The following is an 11,256-nucleotide window of genomic DNA, read 5'->3' as shown; positions in this document are numbered from 1 at the left end:
TTAAACCAAACATAAGACTAGGTAGGAAATAATGAACCAAACACTTGCTAAAAAATAGTTCCTACACTACCAATTCATGCATTACTAATCCCTACATTATGCATCTTTGTACCAAACGATCCCTTAAAGTATTGTAGTATATATTTTTAAATTCGGACTCATAAAAATTTAAATCATGCATATTCACCTGTGTCATATATAAATGCCTTCCATATGTATATTGATTGATCATCTCAACTCTCAAGTAGTCAATCCACTTTGATCACCCTCCATACAATGGACAGCAGGAGATGCAAATGCCAGTGGTGTGGGATGAAGATAGCAGCTCCCATTGGAGCACAAACAGCTACCTGTCCGAGGTGCCAATCTGTGACACAACTCCAACCTGCAAGAAACCATGGCTTTGCTAATTTTCCCACTGCCAATAACAATATGAGCCCAGCTTTTCCATCAAGGCCAGGAAGGATGTGTGCAAATGCTAATAATTTTCAGCCTCAACAATTCAACCGCCCTATGTCACCACAGATCAATAATATCCGACCTCCTGCAGTACATGGACGAAAAAGAGCGGTTCTGTGCGGAATCACTTACCGTGGCCATCCAAAGAGTCTGAAGGGAAGCATTAATGATGTTTTATCCATGAGATATTTTCTGGTTGAGAAGTTGGGATTCCCAAATGCATCAGTACTTGTCCTTACGGGTATGTATAATGTAATTAATCGCCACGACTAGAACACAAATGCTTATAATTAGCCTTCATCTAATATGAAATACACAAAATTTGCAGAGGATGAGAAAGATCCATACAAATACCCAACGAAGGCCAATATCAGATCAGCCTTACGTTGGCTTGTTCAAGGCTGTCAGCCAGGAGATTCACTAGTGTTCCACTACTCTGGCCATGGCACACGAGTACGAGACCATGATGGTGATGAGATTGATGGGCACGACGAATCACTATGCCCTGTTGATTTTGAGACAGAAGGGAGGATACTAGATGATGAGATCAATAATACCATTGTCAGGCCCTTACCCCGCGGAGCCACACTTCATGGAATAATTGATACATGCTTTAGTGGAACTTTCCTAGATTTGCCCTTTTTGTGCAGAATAAACAGGTTATTCAGAAACTAACCGTTTTGACACTTTGATCAATGCAATGAAACATCATATTAAGCTATAGTAAAAGCGGTATGTCAAAATGTTTTGAAGCAGGGCAGGATACTTTATGTGGGAGGACCATCGGATCCGCTCATACAAAGGTACTAACGGTGGAATAGCAATCTCTATCAGTGCCTGTGACGACCATCAAAATTCTGGAGATACAACGGTTAGTATTTGTAAATAACTATGCACCAAACTCCAAGTGTAAACCCAACAACAATAGCTATAACCCTAACTAGTTTGTATTGCACGTATAGGCCTTTTACTTCTACTGTGTTGTGTTATGTACTAAGCTGCATGGATTTCACTTTTAAGATCTTCAATCATCAGAATGTCGCACCTTGGGTTCCTGCAGGCTTTCACAGGCTTTCCAACAGGTGCCCTGACTTATAGTTTCATCCAAACATTGGAGCAACAGACTAAATTGACTTACGGACGCTTACTCATGAGTATGCAGAAGAAGATTCATGAAGCACAGAACGGCATAGGCCTTGATGGTGAAAATGAAACTCAGGTACGCTTCTATGAGAATCAAAGAATTTCACTGCAGCTTTGCATCATCATACGTACTTGTCTAATGCATTTTATTGGTCTTGCCCAGGAGCCCCAACTATCCTCATCTGAGCAGTTTGATATTCACTCGAAGATGGTGGCTATATAGGAACTTAAAGTATCCAACTCCAGCCCGAGTACAACTTCCCTGGCATAATAAACTTGTTGTACTAATAAAATTTGTAATAAATTCAACAGTTTGTTTTACCATCGCTTGTAGATTCACTCATATAGTATTGTTCTGGTGTGAATCTTGGTCATATATTTTCGTTATGTAAACTATATAGCAGTAACACTGAATAAACTTCCAGATGGAAATTTGCTAAGATGGTGTGGTTGGTCACATCAGTTATGTCCTGTATTTGGTTTTCTTTCCATATCCATCTATAACACGAATCATATCAAAATAATCTCTCTATAGAAGACGTGCAGTGTGATTTTTTCGTATATCAAAAGCCAATTTTATTGTTGACGGTGTATTTGAAAAGATTGATGATGAAGAACTCTGTATAATCAGATAAATTTGCAGGGCACTTCACACTTAAAACTGACAGATAAAAATGTTTTTCTTCCTCGTTAATCGATAACAGAACCATATTATCTGTCAAAACCCTAATAGAAGATACTGCAGCACTCTAACCCTATTATATGGCACAATGCCTGATTTTATTTTTGTATAACAAGATTAAATTGAATGGGCAGCTCCAACAGTTGCCTGATAGAGTCAGTAGAGCATAACTAGTGGAAGAAAACTAATCAACTCAATTTGCAGTATATATAAACACTATCAAACATGGCCATGCTTTTGACATATAAATTGAATAATCACTTGCTCGAAAAAACTAGGAAACCATGACATCAGTTTGAACCTTTATAAGTTATGACTTCAGGAGTTTCAAATTCCATGAAATTTCAGAAATCCAGCACATTCTACTTGTCAAATGTAACAAACGCAATAATAACACTAACTCAATTAAACTTCAAACTACCTACAAATCTATTTGGGAATTTAAGAACTAGATGAAAATTGAAGAACACAATTAGAAGAAAGGTACTCTTGATTGATCAAAGTAAGTCATTATTAAAATCAATCTATCAAAATAATATTTTTTTTTGGTATTTTACAATTAGTATTAATGTGGTTCTCGGTAACGTTTTAGATAATATTTTATTAAAATTTTTTTAAAAATCTGACATAAAATGTTATTGTCAGTAACGTTTTATATTTCGTTACTCTGAGGCACGTTTTACAGTTAAAACGTGACTCACAATAACGTTTCTCTACAATGATTAAAAATTAAAATTCAATCTCGTACATGCCTCATTCAACTTTATATATAAATTTCTCTCATCTTCTCTTTTCATACATAGATAATATTTTTGCAAGAAAAAAGAGAGTGGGGAGGGATTTTCTACGATATCAATCAATTTCTTTTTTTAATAGTTGTCTTGCTCACTCATTGCATCAATATTAATTCAATAACTTCTTTATTGATATTCTAATATTTATTAATCATAAGAAAGCGATTGGTCTAATATTCAGAAGGAATAGTTACCTAGGCTAGAAGATGATATCTCATATGATTTATTCACAAATTTTTAAATTGAAATGAAACAAGACAAGCTCCAATTTTTTTCAAAGTCTTCCTCACGTTTTTTTTCTTTTGCTTAAAAAGGTATTGTCTATGTATAAAGAGAAAGAAAAGAGAAAATCGTATATATATTTCAAGTGAAGGTATGTACAAAATATATCTATCCATTTTAATAGTGGAAATTTGAATAATGAATGAAGCATGTACAAGATTGAATTTCAATTTTCAACCATTTCAGAGAAACGTTACTGTGAGTCACGTTTTAGCTGTAAAACGTGATTCAGAGAAACGAATTATAAAACGCTACTGACAATAATATCTTATGTCTGATCACTTTGTCAAATTTTTGTCTTTTTGTCATTGAATTTTTTTGAATAAAATATTACCTAAAATGTTACTGAGAACCACGTTTATACTAATTTTATAAAATTTCAAAAGAAACATATTATCTTGGTAAATTGATTTTAATATTGACCTACTTCGATCAAAAATTCAGAAGAAAGGAGCTGAGAAGTGATTATAGGATAAAACATTTTTCTCAACCATTTGATAAATCCTAATTAACATATCACTACTTGTTTGATGGAATCGATTCATGCTCACTACTCAATTCAAATTTCAAATTAACTTGGTCTAATTGCTCATTCTAGACCCAATAGCTATTATCGGTCCAATAACTATTTGTATGATCTTAATATTCACATTAGGCTAAACTTGATTCGTCAAAAGGGTAACATTTTTCTTTCAAAAAACCAACACAGCGTATCAAAATTATTTTTAATCAAAAGGACAAAATTACTCTGTTAGAAGCGATTTTCTTCTGACAAAATATTATGAAAAAAAATAATTGTGTTCAAAGAAAAAGTACATTGAACCAAATTATAAACTAATGACTTTTTTTTTATTTACATAATTTAATACACAATTAACCTTTCTCTATTTTAAACTTAGATAAAGACCACGGATGTGCCAATATTAATTTTCTAAACCAAAACTCGATCACTAAGAATATTTTTTTCTCTTAACATAAAATTAACAATTCCTTAGGCAGCGTGCTGTATAAAAATTATGTAGCGAAATTCGGTTTCTGGAAAATATTGAATAATTCTTCACGAAACAGTAATATGATTCTTTTGACTAGCTAAATTTTCATAAAAATGCATTCAAAATTATAAAAATTATTGGTTTTCTAAGAGAATCATGGAAAAAAAATCATAACTTCACAAGACAAGATGAATCTATCATGCCGAAAGGCTAAAATACATTGATTCTTTTTTTTTTTCTCCATACCAATCTATAACAGAAACAGAATAAATCTTTAGCTGATTCGACATACAAAATAATTTAAATCCTAAATGCATGTGTTAATTAATTCTCTTCCAAGTGCTTAATTGCCAACTTTAATCGATATTGATATCATGATCATCTAACTTCTAGTTTATTGCAATATAAAAAAAAAATTAACTTATGAAAGAAAAAGCAACTCAATTATGCCTAATAATACATCACAGAATATTTTTTAAAAAGTCAAGAAATATTATTCACTGGGTAATAGGTTGCTTAAGAAAATGAGTTTTATTTTTCTTTTCTAATTACCACGTGATATTATATATTGTGAGTTGATATTTTTCTTTTCTTTTCACAATATTAGGGGTAAGAAAGGAAATTATGAAGCGAAGATCCAATAAGATTTCATCGAACAAAAATTTATTTTTTGATTTATTTCATCTATTCCATAACCGGAACAGGGGAGGATATTACACTACGATTTTGCATCAAAAGAGAGATTTCAAGAATTCAATATAAAAAAATTCAATAGTCAATCAATTGAGATACAAAGTTCTCCTTGTGAAATTACTCTTATTTTTTTTTAATAAAAAGAACAATCAGATAAATTTGGTACATGCAACAAATTGAAGGTGATGAGGCAAATATAGCGTTTAGAGTTGAAAGTTTGATCAAAACTCAATAACTTTAACTTAAATCTCGTATATGTGTTAAATACCATATAGCTTTAACTTAAAATCTTGTATCCATGTAAAAAGATCCCCTGAGCACACATAAAGAGATTTTGAATTTAAAGTGGCACTCATAATGTTTAAAGCGACGTATATAGTCAACATTACTATAACTAGCTTGACCAAAGAAAAAAACATCACTGTAACTCGAATTGTTTTGATTCCTCCAACTAGGAATGTTTCACTTTTCTATCGAGGATCTTCACTGGTATTTTCGATAGGACCAAAACTTTCCCATTGATTTATTTAAGCCACGCCTATATAACTCATAAACCATCATATTTCCATCCCTATATAAATCTTGAAACGATCCTCTCATAAGTGTAATCAAAACAAAACTTCACCTTTTTCACATAATGGACGTGAGAAGATGCAAATGCCAGAGGTGCGGCATGAATATAGCAGCTCCCATCGGAGCTCAAACAATTATCTGTCCAAGATGCCAATTTGTTACGCAACTCCAACCTCCAAGACACAATGGTTTTGCTAATAACAATATGCGCCCGGAATTTCCAGCTTATCCTGCAAGGCCAAGAAGGATGAATCCAAATGTCAATAATAATTTCAAGCCCCAACAATTCAACAGACCTATGTCACCTCAGATTAATAATATCCGACCTCCTCCAGTACATGGACGAAAGCGAGCAGTTCTATGCGGAATCAATTACCGGGGTCATGCAAAGAGCCTGAAGGGAAGCATTAATGATGCTTTATCCATGAGATATTTTCTGGTTGAGAAATTGGGGTTCCCAATTGCATCAGTAATTGTCCTTACAGGTATGTGTTGTAATCTTCTTACACTAGTATATATTTGAACATTAACAGTATGTAATACACAAAAAGATATATATATATATATATATATATATATATATTTGCAGAGGATGAGAAAGATCCATACAAATACCCAACCAAGGCTAATATCAGATCAGCCTTACGTTGGCTTGTTCATGGTTGTCGGTCAGGGGACTCCCTAGTGTTTCACTACTCTGGCCATGGAGCACGAGTACGAGACCGTGATGGTGATGAGATTGATGGTCATGATGAATCATTATGCCCTGTTGATTACGAAACAGAAGGAAGGATACTAGATGATGAGATCAATAGTACCATTGTAAGGCCTTTACCCCCTGGAGCCATACTTCATGGAATAATTGATACATGCTTCAGTGGAACTTTCCTAGATTTGCCCTTTTTGTGCAGAATAAACAGGTTATTGATCAACCAACCTTTTTGATATTTGTTCCTGCAATGAAACTTCACATTAAGCTAATAGTAAAAGTAGTATGACAAAATGTTTTCAAGCAGGGCAGGATACTTTAAATGGGAAGATCATCGGATGCGAGCATACAAAGGTACCAGCGGTGGAACAGCTTTCTCTATCAGTGCCTGTGACGATCATCAAAATTCTGGAGATACAACGGTCAGTATCTGAAATGTTAATATCACACATCTATAGTCACTTTAGAATCTCTATTTTTAAAAAACAAGGGACCGAGTCTTAATCATAACTTTTGTATTTCAAGAAAATATTGATATGTTCACTTTTAGCACCTATCAATCATCAAAATGTACGAACCTTGGATTTTTACAGGCATTCACAGGCGTTCCTATGGGTGCCCTGACTTATAGTTTCATCCAAACATTGGAGCAAGAGACTAAATTGACTTATGGACGGCTAATCATGAGTATGCAAAATAAGATTCAAGAAACACAGAAAGCACTAGGCCTTAATGGTGCAAATGAAACTCAGGTACGCTTTTACAAGATTGTCAATAATAAATTTAAAAAAATCAGTGTATCATCATCATGCTTGTCTAATGCATTTTATTGGTCTTGCCCAGGAGCCTCAACTATCCTCATCTGAGCCGTTTGATATACACTCGAAGCTGGTGGCTATATAGGACTCATGTATTCAACTCTAGCTTGCGTATGGCTTCTTTCACCATCACATGTAGATTTCTTCGTAATATTGTTCTGGCGTGAATCCTGATGGTATATTTTCGTTGTGTTTACTTTATCAATATTGATGAACAAACTTCCAAATGGAAATTTGCTCAGTCAACTTGTCTACAGCTACATGTGTCTCATCCTTTATGTCATGAATTTACAGCAGAGTTTGTCATTTCGAACAGGGAGTGGAAGATAATTGTACTACATGAACAACTGGAAATATAAGGAAACACAGTTTTACATGTTAGGCTAAAAATCACCACATCCCAGCTAGTCATTAGTTTCTAACAGATTAAATATGCAATAACCTGTTAATAGATATCAGGCAAAATCTCAGGGTTGTTTTCGACATAACTTAGTTCTTAAGGGATGTTTCTATGTTGATATATCACAAAATGAAGTGAGTACTGGAAGAATAAAACTTTGAAATGTTAATAAACCAGAGAAGTCAATGTAATCTGCAGGAAAGAACATTTGAGGCCTGAAATTAAGATAGATAGTCTGCTCAATTTACTGTAAATTGGAGCACTTTATAAATAATATAAATGTACATATGCTCTAGACTTGTAAAAATTGAACTAAAGAAAGGTAGTTACAAGACATAGCTAGCTGCTACACGTCTTTAGACCTTCATAGGCATATTCCTGCTAAGGAGCAAAACCTACACAAACTGATGAACCAGATAGGAGGAATTAACATAGCAATATATTTTTTCCTCCACTACCCATTAGAGACTCTTTAGTTGCCAGAAAAATGGGCTCCATGTATAGTATCAATCTAACTCAAAGGTTTTTCATGGAAAATTCATCGAAGCAAGAGCTTACGAGAAGCTGTGCACCAGCGAGTGTAGCAATCATGGAGGTTGGGCCAGTCGGAAGAAGGGCAATAGGTGAAATGGTGAAGCCAAAGGGACAACACCTTTTCTTGCTCCTCTTCTTGTTCCAATGTCCATATGATCTGCTCTAATATTCTTTCAAGCTCAGCCCTTTCGCTAATACTCAGGACTGGAGAGTCTGTGCCATTGCTTGCTCGACATAGCAATGGCAGCCATGACATCAGCATATTCATGTTTGTTCGCCTGCGATGCTCTTTTGTACTTTCTTCATCCTCGGCAATCTTTACTATTTCTCTGGATTGTTTGAATAAGAAAGCTGCAGAAAGAGAAATTCAGAACATGGCACTTTTACAATCTAAAAAAAACAATTAAATAAGACAAATGGTGATAACTTTATATCATAACAAATATCAAATTTGAAAGCAATTCACGTAGTACCCATTAAAAACTTTCAATTCAAATGGTTACAGAAAGCTGAGGAATTCACAGAGAACTTTTATGGCCATAGAAGCTTGTAGGGAAGGCTTCTTAAAAAGGCTTGTTTCACATGAACCGTGTTTTACACAGCTAATTTGCATAGAAGGGTTCTAAGCTTATGCAGCAGGAAACCATAAACGTCTATTTCTTGATCGCAGTCTACTCCTTTGCCTCGAATATAGAAATACGTGGATAGCAATACGAAAGACTCTACTCTTGCAGAAATCTAGTGTAAATTGTAAAAGGATTTTAAAGATGTTTGAAGGTAAATGTGAGGCTGTACAATGCAAAATATGTAGGTGTCTGCAATCATTCAGGTTTATGCAGTTGCTACTACAATCTAAATACCCCACTGCAGTGCAAATACAATGAGAAATTATTAGGCGATTGGACATGCTAATTCACTAGATTGATCATAATCCATATCAGATGAGTTCTCTGTGCATATTTTGTTCAATACAGATCAACTTTTACTTTAAATTTATCGTATAATTTATGCTCGATATCTCCGTGTACAACAACAATATGCTTCAATCTGAAACAGATCCATAACTGCAAGCATGGAATTGCAAAAATTAGAAAATGCAATTAAAGAATATTCCATAAACAATTACCTGAAACCTTAACAAGAGACCCCTGAAGCCGCGGTTCAGCAGAAAGAGCAACCCAAGCAACATGTGAAGCCGAAGCCCACATATAAACAGCTTCATCAACACAACCACAAGCTTCCATCTTCTGAGCAAGCCATAACAACTCCGCCGCCAGCTTCTCAGCCGAGCACCCAAATTGGCTCATCTGGTTCCTCGCCCTACCGCGCTGCCACACAACGTCTCCATAATACCTAATCGCCCTCAAACCGCGGCTCAACTTACCTACGTAATCACCGCCATCTCGGCCTCCACCAGACACAAATCCACTAACACCTCCGCCTTCTTCCGCCATCATGGCGGATTCAAGCTGATTAAGCGTCCGCGTAAAAGCCGCAGACAAAGCGGCGCAATTCACTTCCCTCAATGCTTCGTTACCCTCCAAGAGATTTTCATCAATTAGCCTCTCGGCCAATGATCTCACAACTTCATATTTCCTTGAACTCACCGGAATATCATTCACAATTGACAACAATTGAGTCAAAGCCCTAGATATCCCCGACTCCGCACCGCCGCCCGCGGCGGCCGGAGAATAAATCTCCCCCTTTTTAGGCTTCAAAGGGTAACCGTAATTTTCTCCGGAAGGATTCAGCGAAGGAAATAAAGATGGTAAAAGGCGAAGAAAGAAGAGAAAAGCTGAAATCAAGAAATAACGTATAGTTTCCAGAAGTTTATATCTTTCTGCTAAGAGAATGAAGGGTTTATCAGCGATGATAAACGCCGATGTCAATAAGTTTCTCAGAAGCAACGGAGCTATGGAGGAAGAAGTACTTTCTGTCATGGCCCCTTGGTCGGAAAATTCTCCCGTCAATGGTAGACGACAAGAATGAGAAATTTGAGGTCCAAGAAAACGCATTTTATATGAAAACGGGTCGGGTTCAACAGATTAACGAGTGATTGTGGACCATAAAAACATTAGACAAAACGTCATTGCATGCAAAAATATCCCCACCGTCGCTGTTGTTGTCAGTTAATTATCCCCGGAAATATAAAATGAACAAGATTGTCAGAAAATAATTAATACAGTAAACAATAAAATTGGAAGAATGTTCTTTTGGTAATACAATATTCTGTGATTCCAAATTTCAATTAGTATAGATTTTGAGAGGTAAAAAATGAAAAAAGTAACGGGGTATTTGCTATTTTTACGGCAAAAGAGATTTTAGGTTAATGGTGAAGATTCGATTAATGAGAGCAATATCCCCCACCATTAATTGGTAATCATTTACTCTTTGAATTTATGTTAGTTTTGTTAATTAACACGTATAATTATTTGCCTTTGTAAATGGTCAAAGAATCTTGGACAGATTCACATTTCATGCAAGGATATCCTCAGTAATAAACGTTTTATCATTCAAATACGTATATACTAATTAAAGCTCATGATCCAAAAAAATAATAATTTATGTTTCAATACACAATATATAAAAGAATAAAAGGAGACATATCCTAAAAGGGATAAAAAATGAGTGGGTCTTACTGATCAAATACTAGAAGACCGGGGAACACTAAATGAGTAACTCATAAAAGAAATTAAATTTCAAGTTGCCTATCTTTTTTGGCAAGTAATTATATACACATATCTACGGTGGTAGAATTAATAACAATAGCCACAAAAAATATACTCCATTTACTTTAATATATTATTATTATTTTACTTGACACGTCAACAGACATCGATTTAGACAGCCACATAAATTGGAGCTACTACTTATAATTGTTGAATTGTTCAACACGATTTATTGACGATTCCCTTATGGCCTTAAATCCCGGTCAACCCCTTGCTACTTGATAACGCTATGTTGAGTTGCTAATTAACTTTTGACTATTGTTCGTACGAGTCTTAATTCTTTCTTGTTATATGTTTTTTTTAATACATCAAACAGTATTATAATTAATCTAAATAGCTGTGTAACGTCCATTCAATCGTTTAAATTTAATAACAGCCGAACAAATTATATATATACTAAGTAAAAATTTGTTGGTAGTTTTACAAATGAAAGTAGTATAGTTGTTCT

The 11,256-nt window shown here is 34.8% G+C and overlaps 3 protein-coding genes across 3 annotated transcripts; 2 read left to right on the top strand and 1 right to left on the bottom strand.

Moving 5' to 3' along the window:
• Positions 1–230: 230 nt before the first annotated feature.
• MCA2 (metacaspase 2) lies at positions 231–2,039 on the top strand. Its single transcript, NM_001320499.1, has 5 exons — positions 231–700; positions 788–1,118; positions 1,216–1,330; positions 1,520–1,678; positions 1,766–2,039. The coding sequence occupies exons 1-5, from the start codon at positions 277–279 to the stop codon at positions 1,823–1,825; spliced, it is 1,089 nt and encodes a 362-aa protein (NP_001307428.1). The 5' UTR covers positions 231–276; the 3' UTR covers positions 1,826–2,039.
• A 2,547-nt stretch (positions 2,040–4,586) lies between these two features.
• On the top strand, positions 4,587–7,458 carry LOC101260875 (metacaspase-3-like). The gene is made up of 5 exons (XM_004230556.5): positions 4,587–6,103; positions 6,208–6,538; positions 6,635–6,749; positions 6,921–7,079; positions 7,171–7,458. Exons 1-5 carry the CDS (start codon positions 5,683–5,685, stop codon positions 7,228–7,230), a joined length of 1,086 nt encoding a protein of 361 aa, XP_004230604.1. The 5' UTR covers positions 4,587–5,682; the 3' UTR covers positions 7,231–7,458.
• Positions 7,459–7,788: 330 nt separating this feature from the next.
• LOC101259293 (uncharacterized) lies at positions 7,789–10,783 on the bottom strand. The gene is made up of 2 exons (XM_004230550.5): positions 9,206–10,783; positions 7,789–8,430 (listed from the first exon to the last, which is right to left on the bottom strand). The coding sequence occupies exons 1-2, from the start codon at positions 10,092–10,094 to the stop codon at positions 8,084–8,086; spliced, it is 1,236 nt and encodes a 411-aa protein (XP_004230598.1). The 5' UTR covers positions 10,095–10,783; the 3' UTR covers positions 7,789–8,083.
• Between the last annotated feature and the right edge of the window lie 473 nt (positions 10,784–11,256).

Source organism: Solanum lycopersicum, chromosome 1 (assembly GCF_036512215.1).
Source record: "Solanum lycopersicum chromosome 1, SLM_r2.1".
Taxonomy (NCBI): domain Eukaryota; kingdom Viridiplantae; phylum Streptophyta; class Magnoliopsida; order Solanales; family Solanaceae; genus Solanum; species Solanum lycopersicum.
The sequence above is the reverse complement of the archived record's forward strand: the minus strand, read 5'-3'. Positions and strand labels throughout refer to the sequence as shown.

Coding starts and splice junctions, on each gene's coding strand:
- MCA2 (NM_001320499.1), top strand. CDS start 277: ATGGACAGCAGGAGATGCAAATGCCAGTGGTGTGGGATGAAGATAGCA. Junction 701..787: donor ATCAGTACTTGTCCTTACGG/GTATGTATAATG, acceptor CAAAATTTGCAG/AGGATGAGAAAGATCCATAC. Junction 1,119..1,215: donor TTTTTGTGCAGAATAAACAG/GTTATTCAGAAA, acceptor GTTTTGAAGCAG/GGCAGGATACTTTATGTGGG.
- LOC101260875 (XM_004230556.5), top strand. CDS start 5,683: ATGGACGTGAGAAGATGCAAATGCCAGAGGTGCGGCATGAATATAGCA. Junction 6,539..6,634: donor TTTTTGTGCAGAATAAACAG/GTTATTGATCAA, acceptor GTTTTCAAGCAG/GGCAGGATACTTTAAATGGG. Junction 6,750..6,920: donor AAAATTCTGGAGATACAACG/GTCAGTATCTGA, acceptor GGATTTTTACAG/GCATTCACAGGCGTTCCTAT.
- LOC101259293 (XM_004230550.5), bottom strand. CDS start 10,094: ATGCGTTTTCTTGGACCTCAAATTTCTCATTCTTGTCGTCTACCATTG. Junction 8,431..9,205: donor GTCTCTTGTTAAGGTTTCAG/GTAATTGTTTAT, acceptor CTCTTTCTGCAG/CTTTCTTATTCAAACAATCC.